Raw genomic sequence first — 15,584 nt, forward strand, 5'->3', positions numbered from 1 at the left:
TTGGTCAAAGTCGAGGGCCAAGGCTCCTTTATCACTACATGCTGGATCCCCATACTTGCCTCACAATCACACCCTCCTGTCCCTGTTCATTGACCAGTTCTAAAGTTCTGCTTAAGCTAAGGGGTGTGACTGCCTCCTGGAACAAAAAATGTCCAGGTAACTGTCCTTTTCACTGGTGCCTCACATTGTCTGCAGCTTGCACTCCAGCTCAGCCATTCTGAGCCGAAGCTGCAGACACTTACTGCAGATATGGTTGTGCAGGATCGCAGTGCTTTCCACAAACTCCCACATGTTGCAGTTACGGCACACCTGCCCTGCTATGTCTGTCTAGCCTTATTTATTTGATTACTAAATGATTAACTAGTTAACTAAAGTAATAGCAAGCTATAATCCCCTAGCTAGGAGGCAAAAGAGGAAGACTCACCAGCTACTGGGGTAAAACAAAAAGAATAAAAAGCAGCACCTCCTTCGCCCTGTGCATCAAGCTCCCATTTGCACCAAATTCCTGACCTCAGCACTCAGTTTACAAAGCACTCTGCTCCCCGATCACTCTTTGCTTCACACCTGAGTGGTTGCAAACATTGTCTACTTACATTGTTGACGTTTGAACAGTTGAAATCTTGAGATTGATGGATTTTTGTAAACCAAAGGGATATGGGGCAAACGTGAGCATATAGAGTTAGGTTGCAGATCAGTGCTGATCTCATTGAATGGAACAGGATCAAGGGGGTAAATAGCCTAATTCTGTCCTTTTTTGTATGTAGACTATTTGTAAAAGCATTTTATATGAATCCTCATGATTTCATAGGCTTTTTTATATTAAGAACACAAATATTGACATCACTAAATGATTACACCAGTGACAACATTGGTTTTTATTCCTTTGTTGCTGTTATGTTATTGTGGCTCATCAAATGAAGTAGGAAGAAGGAATTGAGTGAGTTCTATTTGTGATGTAGAGTTGTCAGTCCTATGGATTCAGCATCTGGAAATGTCATTTTAAAGTTGTTTCTGCATGAATGTATTGAGTATTTCAATTAACCTTTTCTTTAGAGCTAAGCAGAAAATGACCAACCAGCTCCAGTTGGCCAAAGGCAAATTCTTGAAATTCCGATGAGTGAAACTGTTAATCCTAGTTAGCTGGCAGAATGTGTGGATTTTTTTGGTTTTGATAGAGCATTTCAGTCACCTTTTCAAATGAGATTCAGTCACTGTCTTAAATCAGGACGCAAAGTCAAGTGCAAAACTGGCCTTGCAGTAAATTGCCACATTTGGCCCAGCCACATTGTGCCTGGTCTTACTTTACATGGGAACATGAGAAATAGGAACAAGAGTAGATTATAAATTTGATAGAGATGTCCAAAATCATGGATCTGGATTGAGTAGATAGGGAGAAACTGTTCCAGTTGATGGAAGGAACAAGGACCAGAGGGCACCGATTTAAGGTGATTGGCAAAAGAAGCAATGGCGAGGTGAGGAAAAGCATTTTTATGCATCAGCTGGTTAGGGTCTGAATCCACTGCCTGAGAGTGTGGTGGAGGCAGATTCAGTTGTGACTTCCAAAAGAGAATTGGACAATTTTCTGACGAGAAAAAATTTGCAGAGCTACGGGGAAAAGGTGTTGCAGAGAGCCAGCAGGGCTATGACAGACCAAATGACTGCCTTCTGTGCTGTAACATACAAACATCTGAATTAGGAGCAGGAGTAGGCCACTCGGCCCCTCGAGCCTGCTCTGCTATTCAATAAGATCATATCTGGTCTGATTGTAATCTCGACTCCACATTTCCACCTACCCCCGATAACCTTCCCTCCCCTTGCTTATCAAGAATCTATCTACTTCCATCATAAAAAATATTCAAAGACTCTGCTTCCACTGCCTTTGAGGAAGAGAGTTCCAAAGACTCAGAGAAAAAAATTCTGCTCATCTGTCTTGCATGGGCGACCCCTTATTTTTAAATAGTGACCCCTAGTTCTAGATTGTTCCACAAGGGGAAACAGCCTTTCCATATTCACCCTGTCAAGACCCTTCAGAATCTTGCTTACCCACTGTTTTTTTTTTTCAGGTTGTTTTTTTCAGGTTTTTTTCAGGTTTTTCTTCAGGTTTGCACTTGCTGCTGTTCAATATTCAGTGTATTCACACCTAATCTGTACTAATGCTTTGTCTTTCAAAACACCATTAACATATTGTTTGCCTTTGCTCCGTGACCTTTTGGTCAGCTATGTGGCCTGGTCCAATCTGCACCTTCTCCTTTGTTATCTCTTGCCCAACCCCCACCTCACTTGTTTATAATCTGTGACTTTTCTAATATTTGTCAGTTCCGAAGAAGGGTCACTGACCCGAAACGTTAACTCTGCTTCTCTTTCCACAGATGCTGCCAGACCTGCTGAGTGATTCCAGCATTTCTTGTTTTTGTTTCAGATTTCCAGCATCCGCAGTATTTTGCTTTTATCCCTTCAGAATCTTATATGTTTCAATCAAGTGGCCTTTTACTCTTCGAAACTCCAGCGGACACAAGCCTGTTTCAAGTATTAGTCTAGTTGCATTTTGTCTGAACTGCTTCTGACACACGTACATCCTTCCTTAAATAAGGAGACCAATAATGTACGCAGTACTCCAGATGTGGTCTCACCAATGCCTTGTATAACTGAGGCATAACCTCCCGACTTTTGTGTTCAATTCCCCTTGCAATAAACGATAACATTCTATTAGCTTTCCTAATTACTTGCTGAACCTGCATACTTATGTTTTGTGATTCATGCACCAGGACACCCAGATCCCTCTGCATCTCACAACTCTGCAATCTCTTACCATTTCGATAATATGCTGCTTTTTTATTCTTCCTGCCAAAATGGACAATTTCACATTTTCCCACATTATACTCCATTTACCAGATTTTTGCCCACTCAAGTAACATATCTATATCCCTTTGTAGCCTCCTTATGTCCTCTTCACAACTTACTTTCCTACCTGTCTTTGTGTCAGCAGCAAATTTAGCAGCCGTACCTCGGTCCCTTCATCCGTCTTTTATATAAATTATAGAGGCCCCAGTACTGACCCCTATGGCACTTCACTTGTTACACCTTGCCAACCAGAAAATGACCCATTTATGCCTACTCCGTTTCCTGTTAGCAAGCCACTCTTCTATCTATGCCAAGATGTTACCCTCTACACTATGAGCTTTTATTTTCCGCAATAATCTTTGATGTGGCACCTTATCAAATGCCTTCTGGAAATCTACGTATAATACATCCATCGGTTCCCCTTTATCCACAGCGCATATTACTACTTCAAAGAACTCATAAATAGGTTAAACATGATTTTCCTTTCACAAAACCATGTCGATGCTGCCTGATTACCTTGAATTTTTCTAAGTGTCCTGCTATAACGTCTTTAATAACATTTTCCCTAAGTCAGATGTTAAGCTAACTGGCCTGTAGTTCCCTGCTTCTGTTTCCCTCCCTTTTTGAATAAAGGAGTTGCATTGGCTATTTTCCAATCTAATGGAACCTGCCCTGAATCTAGAGAGTTTTGGAAAATTAAAACCAACACATCAACTATCTCACTAGCCACTTCTTTTAGGACCCTAGGGTTCTAGGATTCTTTGAAATGTGTCTATATCCTAGTGCTGAGATTCTAATTGTCACAGACAAACCTAGCATGTTCTGATGCTGTAGATGAAGAAGTAACTTTGGTGACTGGTATGTAGGATATTCTAAGATGTTCTACAGTGAAAAACGCCCATTGTTCCTCATTCTTGAATGTCCTGTAATGATTATCTATGAAAGGCTTCATAATTGTTTATAACAAATCAGTAGTAACATTTGAGAGTCAGAATGTATTTGGAGCACCAAAGCAGTTGCTTGAATTTGGCATTCTGAAAAGGAAGATGTTCTGTTACCCAGGCAACCTTAAATTTCCTGCACCATCTGTCATTATTAATATGGGAATAAGAAGTCTTTCTCTGATTTGAAAGTACTTTTCATTAGGTTGAATTGCATAAAATCAGTCTTAATGGCAAATATCTCAAGTAAATGTATTTTACTTTGGAACTGTTAAAAGGTGTCTTAATCAAGGAATTAGGTACAGGATTTTAAGCAACAGTAAAACTGCTACACACTCTTGTAATTAACATTGTTAAGACACTGTTTTACAAATATTTGGCTGAATTGTGTCCTTTATTACCATTAATAATTGCTTCTGTAAGTAAATTCTTAACCTTGCCACCACAGTTCTCACTTAAGTTCAACTTTAGTTGAACTTTTGACAACAGTTGCACCTCTGGTTATTGCTGCTGTGATAGTTTGTTCCCACAGTGCAGGCTTCCTCTATTATATCTTTTCTGACACAGGAAAAATCAGTGCCAATATTTACTTCAATGTGGAACAATCAATCTCTTGCTGCTTTGGATTACAATATTTTCCAGTTACAACTAAGTAGTGCAAATAGAATGGAAATTCTTGATCAAAATTGAAGACAAAATTTGGAGAGTGAAATGTTGCTAATTGCAACTGCCTAATTTTTTATTTCATATTGAACACATGCACTGTTTTGGCAAGTTGTGCATAGGCTGTTGGCCTCAATCATTAAACCTGATGTTTACAGGAGATTGTTTAGGAAGGAAATTATTGAAGACATTAAATATGCCATGTGAGGTTTCATTTCAGTTACAAATTTATATTTGCTTTGTAAGCTAAGTGATGCACTGTTGTTGTTCTTTCCCCATGGTGACTAGGAGAGTGCAGTGTTCCTTTCTGTTCCATTATAATAGTGTTCAGTGACCTTCATTTAACTTGGTTTGTCCCTCAGTCAGCTGTCCAGGAAATCGGTGCACGAGGTCAGAAGGCACAGAATAGGAACAGCTTTTCATGATATTTTGTTCCACACACTGGTTCATTATATGTGAAACTAACTACCTGCAGTGACAGTGGAGTCAGTGTTGCCAAATTTGAGAGGGACTCGATTATGTTTTGGTGAAAAAAGCAGTTGTGGAATATGAGCTATTTTTTAAACTTTGGGGCCAATCAGATAGCTCACAATGGTCTTTTCCAACCTCCTACATTCCTCTACTTTGATGTAAATTGTTGACAGCCAATGATCAGACACTTTAGTGTTCAAAAGAAACATGGTTCGATTCGTTGGTATCTTCAGGCTGTAAAGGTGTTTTGGCTGGCTGCTCTGGAGCAATTAAAGTACAGATGCTAACCATTCCAGAGTACCCACCCTTTGAACACTATGATTAGAACACAGGTTCAAGCCTGCGGTTTTCCCAATGATGTAATCCCAGACCTCTTTGGAATTTTGATAAAGTGCAGGGTATAGGCTTGGTGTTCCTCTCTAATGAATATCTTTTGTTATTTAGAGGCATTACAGCAGATCAGCTACCTATTATTTAGGCTAGAGAATAGAAAGAAAGACTTGCATTTATCTAGCGTCTTACCTGACCTCAGGACGTCCCAAGTGCTTTATGGCCAATAAAGTAATTTTGGACTGTAGTCACTTTTGTAATGTATAATGAATAATGTATTTCATGAGAAAATTTTAAAAGCCAAAGATTGCCTCCACCAGAAAAGCACAACTAGTGTGTCTGTATTCAGACAAAAGGGTAACATTACACGAACTGCTGTGATAACAGTTGTTGCCCATTTGCTTTATTTTTAAAAAGCCTGGTCTTTCATAGTCAGTACCGTTAGCTGCTGTTACTGTCATGAACCCCAGGTAGTGTCTTGTACAGAAAGTGTGACTGCCTTCCTTTTAGTAATTTGGCATAGGATACTGAAGATACTAATGCGTTAATATTTTTGACATGGGCAGAATTAGTTTCTTTGACTAGATATGTGTTCGAAACATTGAAATTTTATTTCACTCTTTATAAAATCTTACAGGTTCAGTGACGGTCATAAAGAAGTTTTGACACTAGAATGTCTCGCCATCAATTTTTGTTTGAGCCAATCACATGCCATGCCTGGAATCAAGATCGGACACGTAAGTTTTATATTTTGGGATGTCTCTCCAAACAGGCAGCAATAATCAGTCTTGAAGCAAAAATGGAAAATTTGTTTTTAACGCTAATAGTTTTGTGTTTATACATTGAAGGCAATTTTACACTGACATTTGTTCGTGGGGTGCTGATGTCTTTGTGCTGGCTCCTCATGTTTGCATGCTAAATCTCATCCCAGTGGTAGAATGATAGACCCACAAAAGTTTGCTGTGTAAATACATAGCCAGTACATTAAAAAATCTCCTATGTTTCTCAATGTAAAAGTGTCGATTCACACCCTGAATTGTGGAAATTCCATTAAAAAAACTGCAAATAAAAAATCTTGTACAATTGACAACTTAATTGAGCCTGTCTAAAAGACCCAGTGGGAATTTTAAAAAGGCTCTACTTGACATGCAAATTTCTTCACTAGCTTTTATTTGTTTAGGGAGCGGCTAGTGACTGATGGTTGGTTAATTACATGTTAGGGATATTTCCACTACCCAGGAATGTGATCAATTACCCTTGAGAAAACTATCGTTATATTTGCATGAGATGGTATATTTGAAAGTATGCCCTTATAATTAACGTGATCCAATGGGGATAGCCTTTAAATTGTGAAAGAATTGTTAGGTCATTCCTATAATGCAGCATTGCTGGCGTATCATTTCTGTATAGTTTCTGTTGCTTCCTGGTGGAGCAGTTCACTAAATACTAGTTTGAGGATGCCATGGATAAACAGATGTTAGAAACTAGTTAGAATTGAGGAGGAGGGCCTTTGAGGACTTTAAGAATATGAAAAAATAACTAGGTTACGAGCAGGATATGAAAAGCTAATAAGGTGTCTGGTGGAATAAATCAAAAGGAACATTAACTTTACAAGTGTATCATTAAGTTGAATTGTTGAAGGCAAGGTGGTTACCCCTGAGATGAGAGGATTGCCAATTCAAGATCATAAAATGGTGCAGGTACTGAATAAGTATTTCACATTAGTCTCTACTAGATAGAGAGGTTGTTAAAGCAGAAATGAATACTGAAGTGGCTGAGAGCAAGATGAGTGACATGATGGATTAAAAGAAAGCTTTTTGTCAGAAATGGTTAGTTAGACTGAAGGAAGACAAAGCACCAGGGCCTGATAGGATACATAATCTTGAAGGATATCACAATTTTAGAAATTATACCTCAAGGCTCCATCGAATGGGGTGTGTGCCAGAGGAGTAGAATATGGCCAATTTAGAGCCCTTTTTTTTTAAAAAGGGACAGCTAAATCAGGTACTTACAGGCCATTTAGCATACAGAGTGTTTCCTGACAACAGAGCATGTGCAGAGCAATCGCTGATGTCATCATTGCGTCCAGACATACGCTAGCTTGCCAGTATTGGTCTGCACATGCGCTTAATGGCGTCAGACGTAGTCACGTCCGAGTGTTGCTTCATCCCTCAATGGCTGTTATCGCCGCCTCCATCCCCCCCAATGTGACCCTGCACCTGCACTTCCTCGCAATTGGCACCTCAGTCACTGCTGTTACCCCCCCAACCCCCGCTTCCCTGGGTGGGTTGGGAACTGTGAACAGACTGGCATGGGAGAGAACGGTAGGATGGAGTGGCAAGAAGTCTGGAGCTGTGGGACAGAGTGGCGAGAAGGTGGGCATGGGAGGGAGCAGGGAAGAGAAGCAGCAATCGCAGGAGGGAATGGGGAACTGAGTGTGGCGATGGAGGCCGTGATCGCTGGAGGGAGCGGGGAAGAGAAGCTGCGATCACAAGAGGAATGGGGTGTTATTGGGGGGCAGGGTGGGGTTTGCGATCATGGCCATTGAGGAGTGAGGGGTTTTGGGTTCAATTTTTTGTGTTAAATTGAGCAGAGCCATCTTTATTACTGGCAGCTGCCTGCGATGCCGCAGACAATGACATTTCAATCGATGAGGCTGCATTTGAGCACGTGCCAGTATTGTTGTCCGTACAGTTGTCGGCAAATGCAGCCTTTAGCATATCTGTAGCAGAGAAATTAGGGGAAAGTCTTTAAAAAATAGAGAAAATAATTAGAAATAGCCATCGTGGCTTTCAAAAGGGACAATTGTGCTTGACAAACCTCATAAAACTTGTGGGGAACAGGCATGCAAGGTGGGGGAAATACTGTAGATATGGCACATGACCTTCGGAAAGCCTTTGACAAGGTACCCCACATGAGAAGACTGGAAATGATTAAAGGCTATGATAATTGAGGGGAAGTGGAAAGCTGGTTCGAAAAATTGATAAACTGCATACGCTGTTTTTTCCTTTATCAGTGTGGTTGGAAGTGGGAAATGGTGTCCTACAGAGTTCAGTTCTTTTCACTGTATATACTAATGATTTGGATATAGACCTAGAGGGATTGCTGTTGAAATTTGCAGATGATACCAAGATAGATGATGTAGTTAATTATTCATCAGACCAAAGGAAATTATTATAGGTTTCTGATGAGATGGAGAAATAGATCAAAGCAGGTGGAATTTAATGTCAGTAAGTGCAAGGTGGTAAACTTGCATTAAAATAATGGCAGCCTCTCGTGCCCACCCTCTTTGTTTAATGGTGTAACACCCTCTGTAATTGCCAATAGAAATACATAAAATTAGAAGACGGGTGTTTTCCATTATTATATTTGCATGGTGTACTTCAGTATAGTGCAAGATCACTTCAGTAAATTGCAAAAGTGCCTAATAACTGAATGGGAGTTATGTTTTTTTTTAATTCATTCATATGATATAGGCGTCCCTGGCTAGGCCAGCATTTATTGCCCATCCCTAATTGCCCTTGAGAAGGTGGTGGTGAGCTGCCTTCTTGAACCGCTGCAGTCCATGTGGGGTAGGTACACCCACAGTGCTGCTAGGAAGGGAGGTCCAGGAATTTGACCCAGCAGCTGTGAAGGAACGGCGATATAGTTCCAAGTCAGAATGGTAGAGGTCACAGGTTTGGAAAGTGCTGTCTAAGGAGCCTTGGTACGTTGCTGCAGTGCTTCTTGTAGCTGGTACACGCTGCTGCCACTGTGCGTCGGTGGTGGAGGGAGTGAATGTTGGTGGGTGGGGTGCCAATCAAGCGGGCTGCTATGTCCTGGATGGTGTCGAGCTTTTTGAGTGTTGTTGGAGCTGCACCCACCCAGGCAAATGGAGAATATTCCATCACACTCCTGACTTGTGCCTTGTAGATGGTGGACAGGCTTTAGGGAGTCAGGAGGTGAGTTGCTCACCGCACGATTCCTAGCCTCTGACCTGCTCTTGTAGCCATGGTATTTATATGGCTACTCCAGTTCAGTTTCTGGTCAGTGGTAACCCCCAGGATGTTGATAGTGGGGGATTCAGTGATGGTAATGCCATTGAACATCAAGGGAGTTGGTTAGATTCTCTCTTGTTGGAGATGGTCATTGCCTGGCACTTATGTGGCGCAAATGTTACTTGCCACTTATCAGCCCAAGCCTGGATATTGTCCAGGTCTTGCTGCATTTCTACACGGACTGTTTCAGTATCTGAGGAGATGCAAGTGGTGCTGAACATTGTGCAATCATCAGCGAACATCCTCACTTCTAACTTTATGATTGTAGGAAGATCATTGATGAAGCAGTTGAAGATGGTTGGGCGTCGGACACTACCCTGAGGAACTCCTGCAGTGATGTCCTGGAGCTCAGATGATTGACCTCCAACAACCACAACCATCTTCCTTTGCGCTAGGTATGACGCCAAAGAGCAGAGAGTTTTCCTCCTGATTCCCATTGACTCCAGTTTTGCCAGAGCTCCTTGATGTCAAGGCTATCATTCTCACCTCTCCTTGAGTTCATCTATTTTGTCCATGTTTGAACCAAGGCTGTAAGGAGGTCAGGAGCTGAGTGGCCCTGGCGGAACCCAAACTGAGCATCACTGTGCAGTTTACTGCTAAGCAAATGCCGCTTGATAGCACTGTCACTTTACTGATGATCGAGAGTAGACTGATGGGGCGGTAATTGGCCAGGTTGGATTTGTCCTATTCTTGTGTACAGGATGATCTGGGCAATTTTCCACATTGCTGGGTAAATGCCAGTGTTGTAGCTGTACTGGAACAACTTGGCAAGGGGTGTGGCAAGTTCTGGAGCACAGGTCTTCAGTACTATTGCCGGAATGTTGTCAGGGCCCATAACCTTTGCAGTATCCAGTGCCTTCAGTTGTTTCTTGATATGATGCAGAGTGAATCAAATTGGCTGAAGACTGGCATCTGTAATGCTGGGGACTTGAGGCCGAGATGGATCATCCACTCGGCACTTTTGGCTGAAGATTGTTGCAAATGCTTCAGCCTTATCTTTTGCACTGATGTGCTGGGCTCCCCTGTCATTGAGGATGGGGATAGTTGTGGAACCACCTCCTCCAGTTCGTTGTTTAATTGTCCAGTACCTTTCACAACTCGATGTGGCAGGACTGCAGAACTTAGATCTGATCTGTTGGTTGTGGGATCGTTTAGCTCTGTCTATCGCATGCTGCTTACCCTGTTTGGCAAGCAAGTAGTCCTGGGTTGTAGCTTCACCAGGTGGGCACCTCATTTTGAGGTATGCCTGGTGCTGCTCCTGGCATTGAACTCCTGTACTCTTAATTGAACCAGGGTTGATCCCCTGGCTTGATGGTAACGGTAGACTGGGGGATATACCGGGCCATGAGGTTACAGATTGTGGTTGAGTACAAATCTGCTGCCGCTGATGGTCTATAGCGCCTCATGGATGCCCAATTTTGCATTGCTCGATGTGTTCGAAATGCATCCCGTTTAGCATGGTGGTAGTGCCACACAACACGATGGATATCCTCAGTGTGAAGACGGGACTTGGTTTCTACAAGGACTGTGCGGTGGTCACTCCTGCCAGTAGTGTCATGGACAGATGCATCTGCAGCAGGCAGAGTGGTGTGACGAGGTCAAGTATATTTTTCCCACTTGTTGGTTCCCTCACCACCTGCTGCAGACCCAGTCTAGTAGCCGTGTCCTTTAGGACCTGGCCAGCTCGGTTAGTAATGGTGCTACCGAATCACATTGAAGTCCCCCACCCCACCACCACACAGAGTACATTCTGCGCCCATGCCACCCTCGGTGCTTCCTCCAAGTGGTGGTCAATATGGAGGAGTACTGATGCATCAGCTGTGGGGAGGAGGTAGGTGGTAATCAGCAGGAAGTTTTCTTGCCCATGTTTGAACTGATGCCATGAGACTTCATGGGGTCTGGAGTCAATGCTGAGGACTCCCATGGCAACTCCCTCCTGATGATTTACCACTGTGCTGCTACCTCTGCTGGGTCTGTCCTGTCTGTGGAACAGGACATACTGGGGGATGGTGATGGCGGTATCTGGGACATTGTACGGTATGATTCGGTGAGTATGACTCTCAGGCTGTTGCTTGACTAGTCTGTGAGACAGCTCTCCCAACTTTGGCACAAGCCCCCAGATGTTAGTAAAGAGGACTTTGCAAGGTGTGCAGGGCTGGGTTTGCTGTTGTCGTTTCCGGTGCCTAGTTCGATGCCGGGTGGTCCGTCCAGTTTCATTTCTTACCGACTTTGTAGCAGTTTGATACAACTGAGTGGCTTGCCAGGCCAATTCAGAGGGCATGTGAGAGTCAACCACGTTGCTGTGGGTTTGGAGTCACATGTAGGCCAGACCAGGTAAGGACATTGGTGAACCAGATAGTTCGACGGTGGTTTCATAGCCATCATTAGACTAGCTTTTCATTCCAGATTTATTAATTGAATTCAAATTCTACCTAGTGGGATTCGAACCCATGACCCCAGAGCAATACCCTGGGTCTCTGGGTTACTAGTCCAGTGGCCACACCACAACGTCACTGCCTCCCATCGATTCAGTTACATCATCACCATAAACTGACAAAATCTGCTCGCTTGCTATGGTGTTCGGGATTACATAGGATTTTCAGCATAGAAACGGGCCATTCAGCCCAACGGGTCTATGCTGGCATTAATGCTCCATATAAGCCTCCTCCCACTTTACTTCATCTCACTTTTATCAACATACCTTGCTGTTAATAAAAACAGGAAATGCTGGAAATACTCAGCAGGTCATGCAGCATCTGTGGAGAGGGAAACAGAATTGACTTTTGTGATTGATGACCCTTCATAGAATCATAGACAATTTAAGGCACAGAAAGAGGCCACTTGGCTCATCGTGTCTGTGCCAGCCGAAAAACGATCCACCCATTCTAATCCCACCATCCAGCATTTGTTCTGTAGCCCTGCAGATTATGGCACTTGAGGTGCATATCCAGCCTCCTTTTGAATGAGTTGAGGGTTTCTGCCTCAACTACCCTTTCAGGCAGTGAGTTCCAGACCATCACCACCCTCTGGGTGAAAATATTTTTCCTCATCTCCCCTCTAATTTTTCTACCAATCACTTTAAATCTATGCCCCCTAGTCACTGACCTCTCTGCTAAGGTGAATAGGCCCTTCACCTCCACTCTATCCAGGCCCCTCAAAATATTGTACATTTCAATTGGATCTCCCTTCAGCCTTCTCTTTTCCAAGGAGAACAGCCCATCCAATCTTTCCTCATAGCTCCATTTTTCCAGTCCTCTGTACCCTCTCTAGTGCAATTACATTCTTTCTGTAATGAGGTGACCAGAACTGCATGCAGTACTCAAGTTGTGGCCTAACCAACGACTTATACAGTTCCAGCATAACCTCCCTGTTCTTATATTCTATACCTCAGCTAATAAAGGAATGGATTCCATATGCCTTCTTATGGAAGTCCATCACTTGCCTCAGACAATTGCCAGGGAGAGGGATGGAATCAGTGGTTAGGGAGCAGAGTTTGTGGTGGGGACCGAAGTCAATGGCTTCAATCTTTCCAAAATTTAGATGGATGAAATTTCCGCTCATCCAGCACTGGATGTAGGACAAACAGTTTGACAATTTAGATGCAATGACGGGATCGAGAGAGGTGATGGTGAGGTAGAGCTGTATGTTTTTGGATAATGTCGCTATGGAGCAGCACGTAGATGAGAAACGAGGGCGGCCAAGAATAGGCACATTACACTGGAAAGGGCCATTTCTATCCACCAGGCCAAACCCAAAATGCAATGACTTCATACTTTGATACATTTTCAAAGGTTATTAAAATCACCCTCCTGAAATCTATCATGACCTATTCAAAATGATTTGAATCTGAACAGGGGTAATATAGGATTTCAATTGAAGTGTAGTGTTAGATGGGACATTATCACAGGCACAATATAGAAATAGCAGCATAGAAATTGGGTGCAAAATTGTATTCAATACTTGCATGCAAGTGGGCATAGAACAGCCAGTCATTATATTAGCAACTCATGTAGGTTATTGGCCATATCAGCACTAATTCATGCTAATAGTTCAATTCTTCACATCTCATTTTGAAGAAAACAAAATTTGAAGACGATGCCAGTTTACAAATTGTGTTCTCCTCAGCCCCAGCAAATTTTGAGCACATTCAACAGTCTTAAAAATCAGGTGGCCATGAATTTGGGCTTTTGCCCTCAACAAGGACTAGCTAATGAGAATTTTTCAATGAAGTCTCCATTTAACTGGTGCTTTCATGACAGGTAAAACCCCATTTAGATCATTATGGTACTGTTTTAGACGAGTGTGTGGCTTGTTTATAATCGTTTTTATGTACTTCCATTATTTATGTATTGGATACTGCAGTTAGAAAATAAATCCAGTAATCCATCCCCTCCCATTAATTGAAGTAACAAATGCTATTGTCCGTCAGTTTTCCCACCAATTACTTTGGAACAAGATCAGGCTTTGGGTGTGCAGGTACATTTTGTTCCGCTTGCCTTTGTGCAAAATGGCAATTGTAAGAGTATCTGAAATGTTTAGAACATTCAAGGATGTAAATAAAAGCAGATGATTGCTTTGGATCAATCTGCTTTGAAGCACAGAATTTATTCTACAAACCTGATGTCTTACTATGTAAAGAAAGAATTAGTGTGTGTTATGAATTGTTAAGCATTTCACAGTACTACAATACAAATAATACCAGTACGGTCCTAGATGATGAGTCTGTGGAATTGAAGTTTGAAGTATTATGTATGTGATTATCTAGTAATGGAAAGTTAAGTATTTAGAGTTCAGATAATCAGATATTCGTTCACAGTACATGGATGTTGTTGGAAAGTCACCAGGTGTTTATAACTGTACCTTCATGTCTTAAGATAAACCTGCAATTGACCAGATCACTATTGTGTGTGTAAAGTGAATCAAACAATTCCTCAATTTAAAAGAATCTGTTTGGCCCGAGGTATACCAGTCTAATAAAGTTATCTTTAGAAACCTTGAATTTAAAGTTCAACGACCCTTATTCATATCTGACACTTAATACTGATTGGGTGACTTTTAATGTGAATTTTTACTAGTTTTTCTGCTTTCTACAGAGATAGCACTTAGCCCCAATAACCATGAGGTTCATATTTATAAAAAAAGTGGAAACCAGTGGATCAAGAATCACGAACTGAAGGAGCATAATGGTCGAATAACAGGTACAAAAACAGCTTGAATGCTTCTGATTCTAGATAGTAATACTGTAAATTTATTTGAAGAATAAATATATTAATTATATAAATGTCTTTGATGAAGGGACCGAAGGTATGGTTGCTAAATTTGCTGATGACACAAAGGTAAGTAGGAAAGTAGCTTATGAAGAGGACATAAGGGGGCTACAAAGGGATATAGATAGGTTGTGAGTGGGCAAAGACCTTGCAAATGGAATATAATGTGGGAAAGTGTGAAATTGTCCATTTTGGTAGGAAGAATAAGAAAGAAGCATATTATCTAAATGGTGAGAGACTGCAGAGCTCTGAGATGCAGAGGGATCTGGGTGTCCTGGTGCATGAATCGCAAAAGGTTCGTATGCAGGTGCAGCACGTAATTAGGAAAGCTAATAGAATGTTATTTATCACAAGGGGAATTGAATACAAAAGTAGGGAGGTTATGCTTCAGCTATTCAGGGCATTGGTGAGACTACATCTGGAGTACTGTGTACAGCACTGGTCTCTTTATTTAAGGAAGGATGTAAATGGGTGGGAGGCAGTACAGAGAAGGTTTACTAGACTAATACCTGGAATGGGTGGGCTGTCTTACAAAGAAAGATTGGACAGGCTAGGCTTGTATCCGCTGGAATTTAGAAGAGTAAGAGGCGACTTGATTGAAACATATCCTGAGTGGTTTTGACAGGGTGGATGTGGAAAGGATGTTTCCCCTTGTGGGAGAATCTAGAACTAGGGGTCACTGTTTAAAAATAAGGGATTGCCCATTTAAGACAGAGATGAGGAGAAATTTTTTTCTCTGAGGGTCATAAGTCTTTGGAATTCTGTTCCTCAAAAGGCAGTGGAAGCAGAGTCTTCGAATATTTTTAGGCAGAGGTAGATAGATTCTTGATGAGCAAGAGGGTGGACGGTTATCGGGGGTAGGTGGAAATGTGGAGTAATCAGTTCAGCCATGAACTTACTGAAGGCTCGAGGGGCCAAGTGGCCTGCTCCTGCTCCTAATTCGTATGTTCGTGTGAATTTGGATCACCATCTAATGTTGTGAAGCTGTTGCTAATTTTTGATATTCCAGATCAATATGCATCAGTTTCTTCAGC

General features: G+C 42.0%; 1 protein-coding gene across 5 annotated transcripts in view; it reads left to right on the forward strand.

The window, feature by feature from the left end:
• The window catches only part of LOC137383258 (actin-related protein 2/3 complex subunit 1A-B), a 59,436-nt gene that overhangs the window by 18,457 nt on the left and 25,395 nt on the right, over window positions 1-15,584 (forward strand). For all 5 annotated transcript variants that reach the window (XM_068055794.1, XM_068055791.1, XM_068055790.1 and 2 more), the window contains 2 exons: window positions 5,884-5,983; window positions 14,377-14,481. In XM_068055794.1, coding sequence (XP_067911895.1) covers window positions 5,920-5,983; window positions 14,377-14,481 — 169 coding nt within the window. In that variant the 5' untranslated portion in view covers window positions 5,884-5,919. The remainder of the gene's footprint in view (window positions 1-5,883; window positions 5,984-14,376; window positions 14,482-15,584) is intronic.

This window comes from Heterodontus francisci, chromosome 24, assembly GCF_036365525.1.
Source record: "Heterodontus francisci isolate sHetFra1 chromosome 24, sHetFra1.hap1, whole genome shotgun sequence".
In the NCBI taxonomy this organism is placed as follows: domain Eukaryota; kingdom Metazoa; phylum Chordata; class Chondrichthyes; order Heterodontiformes; family Heterodontidae; genus Heterodontus; species Heterodontus francisci.